Genomic DNA, 23138 nt, shown 5'->3' with positions numbered 1-23138 from the left:
CTTCGCTGCATGTGTCCACCCAGCCCTTCAGAAGCTTCCAGCATTGTGGAGCGAAACGTCGGACATCGTGCCGAATAACACGGTGTAACAGCCCGAAAACGCATCGGACCGCTAGAGGAACAACTCATTCGTTTTCATTTAAAACAATCAATTAACTTTATTCGCCTGAAAAATATAGACAGTAAATGTATCAGAGAAACAACCTTTCTAAAAAAAAAGTTAACCTCACGTTGCACAGAAACCCACGCAAAGAAAAAAAAACATTTGTCCAAGTGCACTGGCGGCCAGCTTAGTAGGAAGTGAAGCAATTATCACAGTGGCTCAAGTTTCGGCATCCAACTTTATCGGCTATTACGAGGCGGTGATGCGGCCGGGGCATTGTGAGCGATGCGCTGTGAGCGTTGGCGCCCCGGGCTCCCCCCCCCGTTGAGTGATGTCCCACTGGGAGAGGGGGATGCGGCCCCTACCTTGGTGCCCCCCACGAGATTCAACAGCACGTCCTCGACTAGGAGGCAAGATCGCCGTGGCGCAGCCCGCTGTTCAGAGTGAGCTTCGGCGCAGGCGGCGACGGGGGCGATAGATGATATCACTTTTGTCTGCGGCGGTAAAGCACTGGCGACGGTTCTTCACTCGCACGGGGCCAGGGCAGAGGTGCAAATTGTGCTTGGGTTAAAGCCCTGCTGCAGTCGCCGGAGTCTTTGTGTTTTTTTTTATTTGTAATATTTATCGAGCAAAGTGCTAAGCCTGGCGGTGCGTTATTGTAAGTAGTGTCTGACGGGCGATTGAAATTGCGGTTTTAAAGGGGTTTCTTTTTTTTTTGGTCAAATGAGAAAGTAGAAAGGTTACGCTAATTGTTTTGTTAAGCTCGTGTGTATAAAAATAAAAGTTTTCGTATGTACTGCTGTGAGCAGAGTCATATGATGATACGCATGAACGTGTGTGCTATTAATTATGTTCTTTGTTAAATGTTATTAAACTAACACTTCATTAAATTAACGCTTTAATGTGTAATATCTTAAATTGTATTGTACATTTTTGGCAAAGTCAAATTGTTTAAGTCAATAATGAGCCCATTAAATACACGCACAATGCCAAGCTAATGTACCCCATGTTTACTACGTGTGTTACTATATATCTATACATGCATTATTTCAGCAATTTCATATTCGCACCTGTGTATAACATACTGCAGTGTTACAAAAATAGAGAAACCTTCTTCTGAGATTCACGATTTTGCTATATATTTTTCTCTTGCTTGCTACTTGTTGCTTTGAGGCAGACTGTGCATATTAGTCAACGCATTATTGTTTTACTTGCACATTTTTTTGCCCACATGTCCGGGCTTGACCTAAGGGGTGCCTGGCGATTCCTTTTACGCTCATGCCAAATATGCAGCGTACAATAACGCTCGTACATTACTGTGCAATTTAAATATGCCTTGCAGTCAAAATGCGAAATTGTTGTTCAGTAATTTGGCTTTTTTTCTCAATGCAATCTAGAGCACTTGTCTATACTATGCAATGATGCGCAATATCAAGAGTTCGTTTTATAACGTGTTTCCAAGTTCAACGAACATTGGAGCAATGCTCCATTGGAAAACTGTTTCGGAAATTCCACATTTCCATACTGGGGGCAAAGTGTCTCATTTGGACCACTGTTATTACAATGCAAGAATAAAATTATTTATTTTTGGGCAAGCGCATATTGTGTAGCATTATTCGCAAGTGGCACGGACAGGTTGGGGTGCAATAATTTTTGTTTGTGAAATGATTAATACCTGTGCCATGTATAGTAATAAATGGGTTACTCGCAATGTTTTAAGAGCTATGTGCAGACCAATATAGCTCATGGCAATCTCAGGGTGGAAAATAAATTGGACATTAGTAAGGTATAGCCTTATTACATTTTGCCCTTTATTATATCACGGCTTGCTCTAGCAAATTAAGAATGGTAATTATAATTGAAGTACGGTATTTGGTAGGCCAATTTCTACATCTGAAGTCTGATATTCATTACACGATTGCTCAATCGTACTACGTTAACTTGAGTACCTGTGGTCAAAGCACATGTAACAGGGATATTCAGTATATTAGTGTTCCTTCCCTTCTTTTTGCGACTGCTTGCCAATACAAAACGATTTGTGGGCTTGCTGCAAAATGTGAAAATATTTAAATTAAATTCAAAACTCTGTTCAAACAGGTGTGTTTTGCACAACATTACAGACATTTGAAAAAGTACGTATCGGATTAAATTGAGCACAGTTGAGAGCTGTGCGTGTGTGAGAGGAGAGAAAGATTTTGGATATAAGAGATAATTTTAAAGCGAGCGGAAAGCCTGTTGAGATACATTTTGATGGACTTGAATCTATCTACAGAGATTGGTTGAATTTAATTGGATGCGTCATTAAAATAAAAAATGAGTCATTAAAATTACAATCAAATAATATACGTAGGCTTTCACTACCATATTGAGATTCACAGTTGGTTTCTTTTGGGTTACATCGTGTACACTACGTATAAAAGTAATGATTAAAATCAACATTTAGCTTTTTCACATTCCAGTTTGCTGACAAACCAAATCCATTGGAATATTTGTCCATCTAACAACTTTATTTGATCCACTTTGTGAGGTGGTGGAGGGTTATAATGTTGAAGATATTCCCCAATAATCACGGTTGGCTACGTACAGCGTGAAAGAAGTTCAACATACGTCAATTAACAAAATAAAATTAACATTTATTTATACTTACACGATCTTATCCAAATTGCAACGAATTATGGATCAAATAATAACACTTTATATTAACAATAATAAGAATAATAATAACCACGAGACAATATAATATCTATCAGATCAACGTTAAGAGTAAGTTTGTGAGGCAAATGCAATTTGTGTAAAAGAGGGACGCCAACAAATTGTATGATTTTAAAATGGTGCTCGTGTCACGCCGGGGTCATTGTAAATGGTAGAGCAGATGAGCAGGTGTGTGGCTGCAGAGCCGACTTAAAAAAATATATAAAATATATATTTGTTATATTGTTCACATAAACTGCATGTAATCTACATACGAGCTACATATCATTACATAATCATAAGCAGCGGAGTTGTCTCCATGGGAGATATTTGCCACTTTGATGGCTAGTTAATGAGACATATGGAATCAAGTAGTGCAATTAAGCTATAAATGTGCAATAAGTATTGTTGCTGTTTATTTTAGTTTATAGTATATATTGATTTTATGTATTTACTTACGAGATTCCTACGATTCCTTTGTACTCTTTTGAAGTAGAATACTGCTTAGCGATGTTTTCCAATTCCTATTTTAATATATTTTTATTTTTAGTTGGGCAAAAAACCAGTGCACAGAGAAAGACCCTGTGCATACAAATGCAGAATTTACAAACTTTGCACAGATGGGTCATACACCTTGCTGTACAGATCTATACAAGCACCATACTATCCTGTAGAAAAAGCCACATCATTCATTCTCCATCTTTCTGTGATACATCAACCCCGCTTGCAGGTTACCGGATTGCAGGCATGTACCATCACATCTTGCTAAGTTGAAGTTAAACCTGTTCTGCTAATGCTGTGCATTCACGGTTGAACTCTGGCTAAGGGCCTCTGCTTGAAACGCTAGTTGCAGCACTTCCAATGTGTTCGTACCACGCATCGTTTGGCGTGATTTCCGACAGCTCCCCGGCATGTGTTGCGAAACGTCGGACATCGTGCCAAACAACACTCGGGGGACAACCAAAAAACGCGTCGGAGAGCCATACTGCGCAAACTATGAAAGCCTCGTGCAAATACTATTGGATGTTACAGTATTATAGTTTAACAGCACAGCTTGGAGAAAAAGCCACGGTGGAGAGATCAGCTTGCCGCGTTTTTGCCGCATGCCCACTCGTCAAACACGATTGTCATAATTTGGCACGGATCGGTGTTGATATCTTTTGAGTCCTGACTAAAAATAGAAAATAATAAAGCATTAGCTTTTATTTTACCACCCCGGTTCTTTGTATATTATGTATGCCTCCCTTTTTCATGTGCGAATGCATTGAGACATTGTGAAAGGTTGCCTAAATACGTGACAACTGTTATGCTTCGTGATAATATATATTTAAAAAATGTGTCTGAGAATAAAATGCTGGAAATGTGCTGACGTGTGACTGATGGCGGACAATGCCGCAGACGCTAAACCGGTGCGCGTGCGTGCGTGTGCTCCCAGCTCACGAGGCAGGGCTGGTCACGCTGCAGGTGGCGTGCGAAGGGCAGATCATTTCCACCGCCGTGGTGTTTGAGTACCGGGCGCGCAACTCTCTGTCGCTGCCAGCCACACAGCACGACTGGCTCTCGCTGGATGGTGAGTCACCGCCCCCGGGTGGGTGAGGGTAGGGGGGGGGGGCCCACTGCCACCCCGAACTTTAAAACAAGAAATCCTCTTACTTTGACAATTGCTGCACTTGGGCTTGCAGTGCGTAGTAGCACTGATTTTGTAAGTTATACAGGGACTCCTCTATTTACAAATGAGTTAGGTTCCAGAGGTCGGTTCCTAAGTCGATTTGTGTATAAGTCCAGCTTTACTCCTGTCAAACATATTGTACGGCATGCACACTAAACACGGGGAATGGCTTTTCAAGTTGTATAATCTGCTGTAGATGTCGATGCCACTGGTTCTTCATGTTCGGCAGATGTAGATGCCACCACCGCCATCTATTGCGCGGCGGTTGAACTTAAGACTCTCGGTACGAACAGGCAACTGGACATACGGAGAGGTTTGTTCGTATCTCTGAAAGTTTGTAAGTTGAATGTTCGTAAGTAGATGAGTCCCTGTACGACTTGTTTTTTGTGGGCTTGGGAATTGTGTACATGCATAGTTGCGGGAATGATGGTTCCTGTTGATGTTTAACGCTGCAAAATGTTCTGCATATGATTGTACGTATGTAAATTACGATGCATTTATCTTCCAGAATGTTGTTGTGATATAAATTTGAGGTCATGGTCAAACAGCAGCCCCCAGTCACATAATGGTGTGTTGGTGAAGGCTTGAACCAGCACTGCTTTGGGCTATCAGTTATTATTAGCATTATTTTATTCAAGTAATTACATTAGAAAAAAAGTATATTATTTCTTCTTCAACAACAACAAAACCTTGTCAGAGTGTACTTATGATGAGAATATACCGTTGAAGGAATGGTGATTGCCCTCTGTTCGGAAGAAAATGGTTTCCCCCAACGTTTCAGTGCTTGGCATGGATAATGAGAGGGGGCCCATCGGCCTCAGCCTCCCGTGCAGCTGTGCTGGCCTTGCCGTCGACTGCCTCGACACTGTTGCAGAGAAAACTAGATTTGTACTCGTGGTAACCTTAACGTCCGTGGGATTTGTCTACCAGCTGGAAGAAGATAAGATTGAGTTTTGGCCCAAATGTGCCTTTTGGCTCTAACAATGAGGATGCGATGGCAAATATATCCTGTCACCACTGAACAGGGAAACAAATGTAAAGAAATATATCCTGTCACCACTGAATAGGAAAAATGTAAAGATAATAGGTTAACACCTATACCTGCTTTTCATACAAAGTAACCTCTCAAAAAAGCTTGCATTGTTTGCCGATGTTGTGTGAAAACAATTGCAAAATTAGCGGGACTATGTTGACAACGGTGGTGCAAAAGCTCATATAAAAACACGCGCGAAGATAATATGCTCAAAGAGCACACACACACTAGGGTAATTAATTCAGATGCTACATTAAAACCCGTTCCGCATAAATTGACGAAGGCATATCTTTACATTTCGAATTGTAAGTTCCGTAGCATGAGTCTATTATTGTTGGGGATTTGATAGTATTTGTAAATAGGAAGTGTAACTTCGCATTATATTAACACCATATCTTTACAGAAAATTTAGGAGCGCTCAGCCCAGGAAATTAATTCACTCACGCTTTCTCATGGAAACACGACGGCTTGTTCAAACTTTCGTAATCTGTGAATGTTTCTGCACAAATTATGCACTTGATTGTAGCTGCGTTTCTTCTTGTTTTTTTTCTAATTCTAAATTATTTTACCTTTGTTTTGTAATTTTGCACTTTGATCGAATGCCACAAATATACCTTGCTCATCTCGTCAAGGAGCACAAACCATCACGCGAGCTCCCGTCATCCTCACAGCAACGGCTTTTGGCTAGCCATAAAACAAAGACGGTCGCTGCATTGCGCACTTTCAGATGCGCTACTGCAGCCGTCTGGAACGCTCTTCCTTCCGATATTAGGAAGTCACTGGAGCTTTGCACTTTAAAAAAATCTAGATTGAGAACTCATTTCTTTAGAACTGCTTTTTGCATTTAGTTTGTTGTCATTCCCCCACACCTCCAATTAGCCTGGATGGCTACGTGCGGTGCAAAAGAAGTTCAACATACATACGTACATACCTTTGCGGATGTGAAGGCCTGCCCAGTGTGCTGCACAACACACATACACATTGTTTACTTGACGCTTTGTGATATCTGCTCAGATAGTGCCTCGCTTCCCCCCCACCCCCAAATAATATTTCTTACAATGCATATAACTTTGTAATGATAAAACAAATAATTGTATGTTCCATGTACAAGGGACATTGCCCGAAACGTCACCTTTTGTATCGTTTTTCCTTTCAAGGTGGCATTATTGACGAATGTGTTGAGTTTTTTGTTGTATAAAGGTATTATATTGTTTAAGATATATGATACCACAATTTGAAAGGGCCTTTAAAATCGCCCTTTATGAAATATGCAACCCTGATTTATACGTTGGTAGAAAGTGCTTTTCTGCTAATTTATTGGAGGATTTTTATTCATGTCTTCTATAAAAGCTCTTAGCAATATCACTGATATTTCTTCCAAACATCGATGTTAAAAACTCTCCTCTGTGCGCCAAAGTATTTGTAGCATTCCCTGTCGCTAAAACAGGTCGGGCCTCGTACCTCGTTGAGGATTGAGTCCGATTGAAGCAGACAATGCTACCACGGTGTTTTCCTCCACACTGTGAGTTTAGTTAAAACGTGACTGGAGACTAAAAAGTCCAAAGTCTACTATCACATTAAATCAATTGGGCGCCACGCTTGGTGCAGGTAATAAATGCGGCGTGTGGCAAGAATGCCGCGCCCGCTCTTGCAAACCATTTTTTTTTGCACTCAACTGTTGAGGGTTCTTGCACCGAGGTGTCATCGTGTCAGCAAAGAAGGCTAACTCTCTCAGCTCATGGAGGGAAAAGGCACGTTGAGAGCAATCCCGAACCCCTCCTTCCGTTAAGTGCACGTGCGACCCCTTGGATTACACAAACAGCGCCCGCAGTCACACATTAAGTGGCCGTTGGTCACCTCCAAATATGTCACACGGGTGCAAAACAAATACCCGTCAGTAAGCTTTTAAAGGATGCTTCGAGTTTTTCACCTTAAATCGAATTAAACGTGTCCAAAGATAACACCTTTGCACTCATGTAATCGAGAACGTTTTGCGATGTGGCCTTTAACAAGATCACTTTTGAGTGCCCCCCATCTTTGTTAGACCTCAGAGGCTAAGCAAATGTTGAGCCTGGATAGTGCTTTGATGGGTGACCACAATGCCATAGTAGGTGTTGTCGGCTGTAGTGCTATGATGTGGGCAGAAGAGAGCAGTGTAGTACAATCAATTGTTGTTACTGGACTTAAATGCTTCCTCATTTCTGCTTCTTGCCTTTGCCATGAAGTGACTGCCCTGCATCATTGAAGTGTGCAATTGTTAACGCTGACCTAGGAGGCCTTACCACACTGAACTTTAATTCTATGGGTAATGGGACAATTAGAATTGGAATAAATTCCATGATTACCACCCATGGTTTATTGTATTATTGTCAGACATTGTGGTAACCTCTTGTGCTGCATTATAAAAACAATAATAATTAAGTAGTTTTATACAGGCACCTTTCATTGAAAATTCACAAAGCACTTTACATCGCTAAATTCTCAGCCAAAGCGTGTGAGAGCGGTTAATTCAAATGCCGACCGGGTGGCTCAATCATTCGGTTGCGAATTCAAATCCTGATTGGGGGTTTTCTCAACCTATCAACTTTCCTCGGTCAGTAAAATCCATACCACTTCGCGTGCAAGTCAACCGTGGTTGTCCTATGGGGAGACTCGCCTCTGCCATAGGGATGTGTAATTTCCACTCCAGGCTTAGGGGGAGCGTGGGAGATGAGCGATGCCTCAATGTTCATATGAGCAAGAAATCACTTTTGTATTTTGATGTACGAGCAATCAGCATCGCTTTTGAGAACAGAGAGCTGTGTTCCGCTGAAGGTTTCTCAGGTATGTTCTTAGTCAGGCATGAAACTAAAACCGATCAGATAAAGAAGTGCATGCGCTACCTATATGTATTTTTAAAAATAATTTACAAGAAATATATCACGTACTCACGTTTATGTAAGAATGCACCTTACACACATGTGTACACAGCAGTATGCAGCCAGGCGTGAATCCGATAGGTGAAGGATCATTATCCGATAAGTGAAGGGTCACTATCCAATAAGTGAAGATATGTGAGTCTGATAAGGGAAGAGTGATGTGGTGTGAAAAATATTGTCAAACTTTCAGCATACATCAACCACATTAGAGCTTCCTCCTAGGCCTAGTATCAACCTGGGCGAAGATGCAGGTGATTGTCGTGTAAAATGATGAATGACACTGTTGAAAAGCATATTTCATTCCACTGAGTTCATACCTCTCAGTGCATTTTAAAAGGTTTTGAAGGACTCCTTCTTAAGTGGCAGTAACTTCGAAGTCCTTATCCAAGCCATCATTGTTATTCTAAATCGTCAGGGGCCACGGGTTCACCACGATGCCTTGTCACTCAACTCTCTCTCCACCTCTTGCGGTCATCTGCGATGTGCGCATATCGTCTGCCGCCGATCTCCTTGTCCAAATCGCGACGTTCATAATATGACTGACTGTTCCTTGGCCGACATCTCGTCCATTCGACTGGGTCCCGCAAGATGGCGTTGGAGAGTCTTCTTTCTCTCTGTCTCCCTTTGGTCTTTGAGCGATGTGAGCCACCAAACCATTGCACCTTCCTCCTGTTACTTATCACCAGTCGTGGTTTGTGTCGATTTGACTCACTTGTACAATGGGTAGTCGGTGTGCCATGGAATTCCACGCTGTCAAAAGAAGGACTGTGTCTCAACAGCCTTAATTATTTCATTGGCGTCGCTCGTTCATGTTCAACATTCACAGCCATGTCACATGAACGATATTTGCTGTTGTTTGAATATTAAGGTTGGACTTGTATATTGCCCATGTCCTTTTAAATTTTGCGAACATTCTTATTTCAATTGCCCATCTGGTCTGAACCTCATTCTTTGACCTTCAATCTTCTGTGACATTTACTCCTAAATATTCAAAGCAAGGAGTTCATTCTATCAGGCTACTTTTTTTTCTGTGACATAGATGTCTTGTACTACCATTTTACTTATCCAAGTCACTGATCATGGAGTAGAATCTAAATCAGGTAAGCAATAAGTCAGCATTGTATTCTCCCTGCAGGCACACGGACATTCATCGTTTGTGAGGTTGTGCTTAAATGAAGAGCGCATCCATTTGACATTTGGCCAATAAAATTGTGGCTTTAATAAAGGGGAAACCGAGTTAGTAGTTGTGGTGATCAGTCACGGTTGCTCCAGAAGGTCAATCTTACAACTTAACACTGAAATGCCAAGAAAATTTGCATAGATCAAGATTTAAAAAAACGACGTTTGAGCGATGGTTATCAGGTTACAGGGCTGCCTTCAGGTGTTGTTGAGCGACCTTGAGTGTATTATTTTGAGTAAGTAGGGGCTACACGAGGGGAAATACCCAAAGCCCTTGCCTAAGTGCGCCCAGCGCGTCACATGCATTCGTGCAGGCTGCGTGAAGAGAGACACGGAAGGGAGGAGGGGTATGGCCGGGTTATCGTCACACGGGATAACAACTCTGCAAGAAACCGGATTAGACTTGGAGGAGCCGGCAACGTTTTTGGGGGGGGGTGTGGAGTGTGACCGCTCCGCCAGTGGCCAGACATGGCTCAATGAGACTACCGCCTTTACCTGGCAACCTCTAACCCTCCTTGAAACGGGCCGCATAACGGCGTTCGCATGGCTTCTGTTTACGTGAAGTCGTTATTTATATCTGCGTTGGCAATTGTGGCACAAATGAACCCGGGCAGCTGGCTCTCATGCCGTTGCAGTATTTAGCATCGAACGAAGACGTTCACCGCGCTTTGCGTACTGTCAGATGCGCTTCTGCGGCCGTCTGGTAGCGCTCTTCCCTCCGATATTAGGGAGCTACCGGGAGCTATATGCACTTTTAAATAATCATTATTTAAAAGAATTTGTGTATGTCTTCTTGGTTCTTTCGGTGAAGTCACGTAGAAGGGAAGTAATAAAATAATAAAAATAAAACATAATAAAATTATTCTCACGACGTTTCGGCCACAACGCAAGCAGCCGTCCTCAGGTGATGTATGTTTAGTTGTCGTTCTTGCCCCGCACCTCCGATTAGCAAGTTTGGCGACGTACGGTGGGGAGAAGTTCAACATCCATTCGCATAGCTGCAATTAGAGATTTAAACTTGCAAGTCTCAATCTTAGAGCGAGGGCTGCACACATGACCACCAAAACCTTCAACACGTGTAGTACATAAAAGCTCGTTCGTTTCTGTCTCAGTTGAGTCGGGCGGTCCAGACCTCCCTGTCCCTGGCGACAGACTCCAGCACTACTGTACTACTATACACTGCACTGCTATACACTGCACTGCTATACACTACACTACTATACACAGACTCTAGCTCATCCTGGAGGAATTCCCAGGCGTTCCGAGTCCCGCCAGCGTGTCCTGGGCTGGCCCCGGGGGTCTTCGCCCAGTGGCGAGTGCCTGGTAAAAGTATTTCCATATTACTATATAACAAAAATATCTATTCCTTTGTGTACGTTCAGTCAATGCAAGCTATGCCAATTTCACTCGTCGATATTCATTTTTAAATCTCTGTGATACCCTGCCTTTTTTTACGCGTGTTTTTCTTCAGAATTTGTTCAACGCACTCCAGACATTGAGCGGAACATTAACCCCAATAAAGCAACAGAAGCACGGATGTTTCTTTTGCAAGTGCCCTTGTCAGATTAGGCTGTTGCGTTTGCGGTAAACTGCCTCGAACATCATCAGTCAAGCTGATTAATTGCATTGAATGCGCCCTGTTGTTTGCAATCTGTAAAACCCAGGCTCTCGCGTCAGGCTGATCACATATTCGGCAAATCCTTAATTTGGAAAAGTGTATAGTACATTACTATATTTCGATTTAAAGCTTTCGTGACTGCAGGGATTCATCTTCTTGGTTCTATCGGTAAAGTCACGTAGAAGGGAAGTAATAAAATAATAAAAATAAAACATAATAACATAATTCTCACGACGTTTCGGCCACAACGCAAGCAGCCGTCCTCAGGTGAAACCAGGTCTGTCGAGGCGACGCTGTCGCGACGCTGTCGCCTCGACAGACCTGGTTTCACCTGAGGACGGCTGCTTGCGTTGTGGCCGAAACGTCGTGAGAATTATTTTATTATGTTTTATTTTAATTATTTTATTACTTCCCTTCTACATTACTATAGTTATTTAATTGAGGAACGTTACCTGACCGATGATTAACTTTATGGTTTATTATACGTTTATGGGTGTTAGAGCTCAAATGTGCATTGTCCTCTTGAGATTGAGGCTTGCCAGTTGAAAAATCTCCATTGCAGCTATTTGAATGATACGCGATGTGACTGTATTGTCGACTCGGTTAGTAATGCTCGGGGAGGAATCTATCGCTGCTTTGGTCTTGTACAGGATATTATCCCTGGAGGATCCCGCTGTTGTTTCGAAACTCTGTTTGCCAAACAAACATTTTCAATGTTATAAAGGCGCCTGTGATATACAAATCCTCCGCTAGATGGCAGAACGGGACTTGGGTTTTTTTCTCACTCTCTGAACTTAATACTGGTAGGAACCTCCAGGTTACACCAACCCATAGGGGATTATTGTGTCCGTTCGTCCGTCGTGAAGGGAGGGGCTGGGTGGGGAGGGGCTAGGTGGGGAGGGGAGGGTGGGGAGGGCCTGGGTGGGGAGGGTGGGGCTGGGTGGGGAGGGGAGGGTGGGGCTGGGTGCGGAGGGTGGAGAGGGGCTTGGTGGGGAGGGTGGGGCTGGGTGGGGGGTGGGAGGGGTGGGGCTGGGTGGGGAGGGGCTGGGTGGGGAGGGGCTGGGTGGGGAGGGGCTGGGTGGGGAGGGGCTGGGTGGGGAGGGGCTGGTAACCCCGTGGTGCCCTTATAAAACTCAACGTTTAACCTACTCACGCCGGCTTGTGCCCGCCCTCACAGTCGGGTCTATTTTCGGAATACACCACGCCGCCGTTGACCCTGGCCATTGACCGAACAACTCAACGTTCCTACCAGCTCCCTCCACAGCAATGTGTTATCTACGCAGCAACAGAGCCCCACCACATTCCATGTTGTTAATAAATAAATATTGAATTCATTGGTCATGCTTTGTCGACAGTGATGCACAAGCACGATTAGCACACAAAAACACCCAAAGCCCTTTATCAGTAGCACTGGGGCCTTCAAAGTATACAATATTTAATAAGCAATGAAAACATATATTTACCAGGTAAGGCCCACTGAGCTATACAACTATTTTTCAGAAGCGACCTGGCTATCACAAGTAATAGCTCAACGAAGTGGCTTATCATGTGGAAATGTATAGCATGTTGGAGGGAAACCCCGGAGGACCCGGAGAAAAATCCACGCGACCGTGGGGGAGAGAGAAAAGCAAACTCCAAATATGCAGGCGTCAGGGTTGTGATCGAACCAACGACCTCCTGTATACCAGGCGAGATTTTTTACATCTCGACGTTTCAAGCAATAGCCCTTGTTCATAGCACATACGTGGTTTCCGTAAATATATTGATGTTCTATGAATAAGGGCAATTGCCCAAAACGTCAGCGATTATATATATTTTTCCTTAAAGGCCACAGTGTTACAGACGAATTTGTTGAGATTTTGATGAATATTATACTTTTCTCACTTACAGTTGTAAGCTTTATTCGTGAAATCAAAATTCATCGTTATCCTCCTTGCTGATCAACTTGGGTTTAGAAAGGCCAAGGTACACTTAAACCCGGCTCCCATAATCGATCCACCAATGTATGCTTCCCAGCCTTAAAAGACTTTACCGCTGTGATGAATAATAATAATAAGCGCTGCAGTGCACTGCCATTACTAATCCATGAGAATGGACGACGATTGCGAAGTCACATTTCAAAAGCTCTCAGCCAGAAACCGAATGTTTATTTATACTGCAGAAATCCGATGAGCTGCTAAGCTCTTTTTCACATGTCTCGTCGGGGCGGATCAGACAGTTACAGCAACAAACTATACAACAACAACAACACAGTGGGAGTGCGAGGTATAGGTAAGGTAAACAGATCACGAACAAATATCTATTTTAATCTTACCAGGGAAGGCCCACGGAATTCTTAGCTTCTTTTTCAGAAGCGACCTGGCCACAAATGATAGCTCAACGAAGTGGCTTATCGCGTGGAAATGTATAGCAGCCAAATAATCTAAATAATCATCAGCCATCTTGACGAGGAATGAAAATTATCGGCAGTTGGACCATTGCCACCCATTGAAATTTTACATGGATGTGGTATTTTTCAACTTTGGAAAACATATCAGGTTTCGTTTGTGTATATACCCACGGCGCTCCCTTGCTTGCAAATTATTTGTTTATGACTTCGATGAACCTGCAGAATTACAGGTTATGTAAGTAATGTTGCTTTTTTACGACTCTGTCTGGGCCTTACAGTACTTTTTTATGATAAAAAAAATCATCCGTGCTTAGTGTTAGAGTTGTAATTAAATAGTGAAATAGTTATATTATACACGATGTAACACAATTTTAGTTCATGGTTACTAAGTGTTATTTTTTCATTGCTTACACCTAAAAAGTGTAGAAAATGGCAATTCTTCCCCACAAACTTTGCTTTTGTGACCAGGACTTTATGTGAACGAATGACACAAATGCACACCACGTTTTCTCATTGAAAGTAGGTAAATTTTAAAATATCACTGTCCTGGTCACAAAAGCAAAGTTTGTGGGGAATAATAGGCATTTTCTGTACTTTTGAGGCATACGCAATTAGGAAATAACACTTACTACCCAGGAACAAAAACATTTTTTTGGTTACACAGTGTTATGTACCTTATTTTATTTTCTTGTATACTTAGTGAATTGCAGGTGTAGTAAGATCAGTTATTTTATCAACTACAACGACAGTTTTTGAAGAGGACACGTTAAGCGTGGCATCATTAACAATTACTCGAATAAATTTGATGTAAAAACAAGGATAGCACACAACTTAGGATGTACAATAATTAAACGCGTGCAATTGCGAACATTTTTTTTCTATCGGGTATGTGCATTTATATTTTTGGTATATGATTCCAAATTGATTTGTCCAAATTTGACCAGTCAGACAGATGTTTGAGACCAATCGTTTATTAAAATAGCCAGCGCAATGATCTACCTTTTGTCCTAAAATATGAACAAATTTTTTTCACGTTTTGGATTTCCTTTCTTTAAACATCTGTTGTTTATGTGTGCTCATTTTCGTCTTCGCTCTTGTAATCCCAGTCTACCTTTAAAAGCAACTCATTCTGTCTCAATAGCTTCTCACCTGATTGAAATACATACTCAAAATTATCACGTGGATATGCGAAGGAGACATGAATGTGTTTTATTATTTATATCGATTGAGACGTAAGTTTTGACTGCTTGTGAACGAGCGTGTGCGTGTCGCTGCGTGCGCCTGTTCAACATTTGACCTTCACCGCTGAAATGTTTCTCGCATTTCCCCCCCCCCCCTCTTACACAAAGTATTTTGGCTTTTTTCTTTGTCCTTGTAAGCAAAACATGTCTAGCAATATTTCCGTCACGCATTGCGAAGCGGCGTAAGCGTTGGAAATGGCGTGTTTTTTCAACCCTGTTTTGTTGTAAAAATAAATGTGTGCCACTGAGCACACAAAAGCCCTGTTGTCACAAGTTTCATCGCAGCACTTGACGGCACGCTGAAGTGTCACGTGTTGCTTCTAAACAGTGAACTATAGCGAGTGGAACATGGACTACGTTGTCTGTGAGGGCAATTTCAGTTTGCGTGTTTCGTGAATTTAATAATTTACGAATTATGTTTGCTGTATGCCTCTATTCCACCATGCTATTTATCCGTGATTGTAGGCGGAATATCAAAACACAAAGGATTATTGTTTATAGTTTCTTGATAGTGTGATAATCATGTTGGCTTGAACTTGGCTTGAACTTGTTATGAAACACTCACATTAACGTGCCCCAATTGTTGCAGAGATTTCATAGGTTTTGTATGAGATTAAGTTAAATTCACACCCCAGTGCAAATTCGAATTTATCGTTGAGCACCCTTAAAAACCTTATTAATTTCGAACATCATCGTTCTCATTCTTGTTGGAGCTTTTTGTTTACAAATCTGGTTGTGTGTATGTGTGTGTGAATCAGGCTTAATTGTGATGTGCTTGGGCATCTGTCTACTTTGTAACGAGTGTCACAACTAAGTAAACAGCGTATTGTTTCAATTGCTCATGTTACAGATACTAATGCCATGCACATTTAATTGTATTGGATTTATGATTTATTCTTGATTTGAAGCTTTCGTGACTGCAGGAATCCATACTCTTTGGTTCTTTCGGTAAAGTCACGTAGTTATATGTTATTTTATACCTACGTGGCCATCAACCTGCTCTCCTCTAACCTCACAACAGACAGTTAAACGAAGATATTAAATATTAGATTGGGTTTTTCGTTGTCGTCCACTAACACACGTGATTTTGGGCGCAATGGTTTTTGTTACAATCGTCGTGCTAAATGATATTGCTAGAATGCATCGAGTCAAGAGTCAAAGATCACTCATTCATGGTTACAAGCATTTTACCGACTTATTAACTCAGTAAGTGTAATGTTATTGTAGTAATCACAATGTTGTGTTCGGTGTCAAAGCAGTGTCGAGAATGCTTTTTGCGTTTTGATAGATGATGAATGCAAAAGCCAGGTAGAAAAAGGTTCCTTTTTTGGGACCTTAGTCTGAATAGATAAAAAGACGCTTATGTAACCTGAAGCCAACGTTTGTATGAAACATGTCCTTGCATGACCAAGTATTACAAATGGTCACAAGCATCCTTTAACTTCATAAAAAAAATAACGTAAAAAGACATACAAGAAAAACAATCTATACTAACCTCTTGTAAAAGAAAACGTTTTATATTACATTAGAAGATTCATGATTAATTATTGCTATTGTGCATATCTTGATTTGAAGCTTTCGTGACTGCAGGAATCGATACTATTTGGTTATTTCGGTAAAGTCACGTAGGTAGAAATTATTTTTTACCTACGTGACTTTAGCGAAAGAACCAAAGACTGTGATTTATTGGAAAGAGTATGCCAAGGGGCTTCACCGCTGCTCAATTCCTCTGTTTTAACTCTCTGTACATTTGGTTTGCCCTAGTTGGTAGTTGTAGTGTTTAACTGTGACAACGACGAAGAAGCAAGCCGTTACTCTGGGCAATGCACGGACTTAAGTGGTCATGACAGATATGGACATATCGGTGTACAGATCTATGCAGACACGAATTCAGGCGGGACTTCTATGGAGCTAACTCCACGCAATAGCTTTTGGAAGTTATGTCTGCACTTTAAGCCACCCAGCTGTGTGTAAAGTAAGCTTAATTTTAATTTCAAAATGTCCGTAACTCATTCCAGCTGTCCATTTGAACCTGGCAAGATTTATAAATGAATAAATAACATGCGATAGTGTATACATCTTTGTGCTAATGAATGTAATCATGATTGATAATCGAGTTTATTTTACTTAAATGTAGACTTAAGTGTGCTCCAGACGTGGTGTTTAAATCATTTCAAATATCCATGGCTTTTGTAACATTTGTTTCGTAATGCATACTGCTTTGTGTCAGAATTTCTTGTCGAGTGAACATCATGATGTTATAGTTTGATTGTGCTCACAATTAATTTTCTTAGTGCATTCCTTTTTTCGATATACAGTCTATAATTTCCATTACATTCCAACTGTGGTTTTGTATGCACCCATCAGTGTATTAAATAACTACATACGCATATCAGTTACAAAAGACCTTCAAAGTTACATGCGAATATTTGTTCTACAATACATTTACTATAGAACAAAAACAATAGTATGATCGTTATAGTCGCAGTATGTTTATTTGACGTTGCTAAATACTGTAGTGTGTTTAGTTTATTTATTTATCCGGCAGGTAAAAAAGTGGAGAAACGAGGATGTTTGCTTAGCAGCAGAGGCTCGCAATGTACATCTGGATAAACTCGAATTTAATGCATCAAAACAATTGAACTATTATATTTCAAATCAAAGACATCGAGCCATTTAAAATGCATACATGAAATGAAAGCAGAACATGTTAAATTGAAACATATATTTAAATAAATTACGATTTAGTTACATGGTCTCTATATGGTGTCCATATAGGCAGGATTGGCACTGATAGTATTTTTTTCCGACTTGACTCAATGGACAATAAATATCCCTCGTATTTTTCCACCCCCAGTTGCAGAAAAACACCATTGTTGAAATAATATTTACTTACTTCATACATGAACATCAGCAATGTCAAAATAATGGACTGTGGAAGCAAAATTGTCGTTTATACAGATGCATTTACAAATATGCTAAAGGTCTCTGCTGGATGAAAGCCTCTCCACACCATTTCGATGGTGAGGGTTCTGTTTTTGCCATACTTCACCACGCTGGTCAGTGCGAGTTTGTGAAAGGGAGTTTAGGGTGGACCCAGGACCAATTCAGACGTCACTCGCCACTGATGACAGCCGTGGCTGGGAATCTAACTCAGGTTACACGGCGGTCGTAGCACAGTGCGCTGAACCCACTGTCCACCCGCTCGCCTCCCAACATTTATCACAGCCGTCGAATGAAAGAAAGCGGGGTTTTTTTCTTTTGTAGAAATATGATTATAAATTACAACTCTCTGTGGGCTTATTTTTGTATCATACAACAGATGGCCCTAAACTTAATAACATCCGATATGAGTGCATATAATTGTTGCCTGGAATTCTCAAAACACACATTGTATATGTAACCTTAGAGGGCTACGTGTATGAAAACGCATTAATTTGGTGGACGCAAGGTGGCGGTGCAGCAAAACACCAATGTTAAATGTGAACTTGCATGCTCCCCAGCTTTGCCACCCTCCACCTGACCCTACAATGATCGACGTAGTCAAGTAGAGTCAAACAATCCCCACCACGGCTCGCACGGTGTTTAGGGATTGATTAAAAAACTGGCTGTAAACCTACATCCAACGTAATTTTAATTCAAACTTAACGAGGCATTGTAACACATTTTTTAAAGACAAGCTGAGACAAGCTAACTAAGACAAACGAACTGAAATGACCATACAACTCGTGTTTGTTGCTAATTATACACGTGTGAAATAACATTTTATTACCTAAGTAATGAACCAAATAAATGTCGCTCGGCATTTCCCTGGCTTTCTTGTCCGTCATCGGAAGTGGCACTACCACGTATGATTGCAAACGGAGAAATGTGCACCTTTTAAAATGTATTTCTTTATCTCCTCGTTGATTTGGATACGCCCTTTGCCAACATGGTGCAAATCTGATGAGTTCCAGTCTGTTTATAATCGGCAGAACTGAAACCAGAAATGTCTACATTATTTTTAACCTTGCGTAAATTTGCATCCATATATACCGTCGTTTTTACTTTTCTCCCTGCGGTCAGATCCATTTTATGGTTTGTAGTGTGCATGTGATAACAGCACAGAGTTCCCACACTTGTAGCATTCCTGGCCACCCGCATCGCCTACAGAGAAGTTGGCAAAGTCACATTCCCCCTAGGCCAGGGGTCAGCAACCAAAATAACAAGAAGAGCCATTTCTTTCCAATTCGGTACAAAATTCAGTATTTCAAGAGCCGCAATGCATCTGAGTAGATACTGTACATACGTACATATCGTCAAGAAGCAGCCCGTAAAGAGCCGCATGCGGCTCCGGAGCCGTAGGTTGCCGACCCCTGGTCTAGGCCTTATGTTACGTGAATATTTACGTATTTACATAAGATGGAGCGGTCGACTGGAATCCAACTACGATCGGCTGGTTTCACGGCGCAGTGCGCTAACCCACTGAGCCACCGCTCCACGTCGGCACGCGGACATCACTAGCGATACCGTGATGTCAGGCAGGGCTGGATTGAGCCATTGGGGCAACTGGATAGTTGCCCGCTTAGCTGGACCTGAGCTGCATCCTCACTCAGCGTGAACCTAAAATCTCCCCTTCAATCTGCCAGCGGCTAATTTGAGTTGCGTACGGTATGAGGCCGCTCGATTGCAGAACCAAATTACCAAACAAATGCGCATTTGGCCGGTGACTGGAGCGAACGGCCAAATGGGCAGAGGCACAACAAAGACTGTCACCCCCCTTGCCCTCTCCCCACCCGCCCGCTGACAGTACTTGCCCCAACAAGTTCGTTTATTTTTTTCTAACTCCTTTTTATATAGAAATGTATACATAAAACTTGACACGAGCATTCAGAGTTTTTGTGAGTTCACAAATAGACGTGCACACACTGTAATCGAAGGTCCACTTAATGCCATGAGTGGTGACAAGCTCTTTTGACCCGGACACGTGTTCTCGAGTAGTAAAGGACATTAATAAGCAAGGTCACACTGTTGCATACTTAATGCATTAAATAATACACGGCACATCTAAATGCTTGGCAGCTCCCTGGAAAAATCTGCATTACTCAACTGTGCCCTTTTGCTCCTATTATGTTTCAACATTCTTATACGCATTCTAATTTCAGACTTTGCATTGTTAACATTGCATGCCATTGACACCGATGGCCTGGCACGAACTTTTTACGAGTGTTTTTTAATGTTTGTATGACTGCATGATGTTATGGAAATAAATCACGATGCATCGTCAGTGAGACAGTAATAATGTTCCATTCTCAAAGCGTTTGGACTGCCTCTCATTTGTGCACACGCTGTGCGCGTGCAACCGAAGGCATGCAATTGGCAACTAGTTTTGTCGGTTGAACGTAGTATCACGTACGGTTTAACACGTAGACTTTCGCGACCATTATTATCCATGATAGATTTTTTTTGGGTTACGCGATCTAACCAAAAAACCCCCCTCTATTATGTATCACGTACATTCTCACTAAGTCCTGAATTTCACGATACTTTACCAGAAACACTTTTACATGTGTATATCTTAAAATATGAAACCCCACACACACACAGCCAAAACTTCATATAAACTCTAGTATCCTCATGGGGTAAGCCAATGATTATCTAAGTTTAACACGTAGCAGGCTTTCGCGACCAATATTATTCATAATAAAGTTTTTTGGTTAGATCGCATTATTTATAAATGTGTCGTAACCCTCCACCACCCGACACGGCCAATCAGCAAAAAAGTGTCACGTTGACAAAAGACAAATAGTTCACCGGTGTGTTGAAGCGCGAAACCACATTACAAAACCACATTACAAAACCACAACATTTACAATTTTGTAAATGTTGTGGTTTTGCGCTTCAACACACCGGTGGGCTAAAGCAGTGAACTATTTGTCTTTTGTCAACGTAACACTTTTTTGCTGATTGGCCGTGTCGGGTGGTGGAGGGTTACGACACATTTATAAATAACGCGATCTAACCCAAAAACGTTGATTATGGATTATCTAAGTGTTGGCTAATTACGATAGTAACAATACTTCTGATAAACAAACAGTGAAAGGTGTGCATCGGTCGATTGCAACCCTGGCTGAGCGCTCGATGTAACTTAAAAAATGACTGCAACTCTTTAAGCACGTGGGTTCTTTAGTCATCATCCTTCGTTGAGCATGCCCCAATAAAGTGTTGGTATTATATATAAATACTCTTTGGTTATTTCAGTAAAGTCCCGTAGCATGCTTTCCCACCTGATGACGGACGCTTGTGTTGCGCTCGAAACGTCGTGATCTATTTGATTATATTTTATACCTACGTGACTTTACCGAAAGAACCAAAGAATGTGGATCCCTGCAGTCACGAAAGCTTCAAATCAAGGTATGCACAGTAGTAATAATTAATCATGAATCTTCTAATGTAAAATAAAACGTTTTCTTTCATGAGAGGTTAGTGTAGATTGTTTTTCTTGTATGTCTTTTTACGTTTATTTTTTCATTAAGTTGAAGGATGCTTGTGATAATTTGTAATGCTTAGGCATGCAAGGACATTTTTCATACAAACGTTGGCTTCAGATTATGATGCATTTTTTTTATCTATTCACACTAAGGTCCCAACAAATGAAACTTTTTCTACCTGGCTTATGCTTTCAGCATCTATCAAAACGTTAAACGCATTCTCGACACTGCTTTTACACCGAACACAACATTGTGATTACTACAATAACATTACACTTACTGAATTAATAAGTCGGTGAAATGCTTGTAACCATGAATGAGTGATCTTTGACCCTTGACTCGTAGCATTCCTGCAATATCAATTAGCACGATCGCAACAAAAACCATTGCGCCCAAAATCACGTGTGTTAGTGGACGACAACAAAAAACCCAATCTAATATTTAATATCTTCGTTTAACTGCCTGCTGTGAGGTTGGAGGAGAGCAGGTTGATGGCCACGTGCCATTTATTTTCTATGTTGCCCATCTTGCTTATGTTCACTCGGGCTATTGTCACCAAAGGCTGCTTGCGGACCGGAGGCCTTGTGAGTTCATACCACACCTGCTGTTCCTGCTGCTGCTGCTGCCAGGAATGATTTGAAGCAGTGGTGTCTTTTAACAGAGAAACTTTCAGCCCCCCGTGGACAGGGGGGGCAGGGGGGAGGAGCATGCATTTGCTCGTGGATATTAAATGTCCGTATCGCCTAAAATAACTTTGCTTGATTTAAACGCGTTGCGTTGATTTGCAACATTAATATCTAACGTGTGACTTTGGCTCGTGTTTTATCGTCACACACTTTGCGATTATCACGATGGCTTTACAAATAATTAGGCTTACTTCAGAGGTCTTCAACTGGATGCATCCCATCACCTACGTACACTTGAGTAAGGCATTCATTACAAGTGGGATAATCACTGTTATATGTAACACTGTGGACCTCTCCATGTGTTCGTTAACCTAAAGTTGAAAGTATCAACGTAACCGATCTTGCCTTAGTCTTTGTGTAGTTTATTGAACTACATCGTCGAGCCGAGCGTGGTTGTACATACCAGCAATCGCTGCATCGGAGGCAAGAGTTGTGGTGGAGCACATATATTTGGAAAAAACTCACGAACTCTGGGGCCACACAGTGGCCCAAAGATGGCAGATACCGTTAATAGATTTGTGATCTCATCTCTGTGTATTATCCATTTATATACAGTATATGAATTATTTGGTGATGCTACTGCAAATATTTATAGGCGACGTTGCGGGGTAATGCCCCTTCTTAACAGCATGTACATATGGGTTTTCTCCTGGTAATGTGATTTCCTACAACATGCACAACACTCATTAAAAGAAGTGACTGGCGAAACATCCAAATCCAGGACCCCCCTGAAAAGAGTCTTGCCAAAATGTACCCACGTGGCGACTTGATTTGTTTGGCTTTGTCGGGTAGTGGAGGGTTATTGCTCGAATAATAAACGCGATCTAATCCACAAACCTTAATTATGAAACATAATCATAATTTATGCTTGCAAGGTGAATTTCATCGCAGTAAGTCTCAAGGCGTGTATGGATAGAAAATAAACAGAACAGGGGTAAACGGCCAGAATTTGGGAGTTAGAAAGGCCAGTTTAATTGACATACTTTAAACGACGTTAACCCAACAATAGAATTATAAATGAGCATAGGTGCATCACTTTTGATGTAACATTGCGGTATATTTCAATGTTTTCGCAGTCATATTGATGAAGCATTTTCACTGGTGACCGATGGTAATTCTAGTGCTCTGAGGCCACTGGCGTT

The 23138-nt window shown here is 41.5% G+C and overlaps 1 protein-coding gene and 1 long non-coding RNA gene across 2 annotated transcripts in view; one reads left to right on the top strand and one right to left on the bottom strand.

Annotated features, from left to right (window-relative positions):
• LOC133351033 (calmodulin-binding transcription activator 2-like) overlaps positions 1-23138 on the top strand; it is a 615463-nt gene that overhangs the window by 488877 nt on the left and 103448 nt on the right. Inside the window, 1 exon segment of the mRNA XM_061565919.1 lies at positions 4229-4363. Coding sequence (XP_061421903.1) covers positions 4229-4363 — 135 coding nt within the window.
• The window catches only part of LOC133351037 (uncharacterized), a 61559-nt gene that overhangs the window by 23066 nt on the left and 15355 nt on the right, over positions 1-23138 (bottom strand). The window lies entirely within an intron of this gene.

This window comes from Lethenteron reissneri, chromosome 36, assembly GCF_015708825.2.
Source record: "Lethenteron reissneri isolate LAM-NWPU_2019-01 chromosome 36, ASM1570882v1, whole genome shotgun sequence".
NCBI classification, from domain to species: domain Eukaryota; kingdom Metazoa; phylum Chordata; class Hyperoartia; order Petromyzontiformes; family Petromyzontidae; genus Lethenteron; species Lethenteron reissneri.
This window is presented reverse-complemented; position numbering and strand designations above follow the sequence as displayed.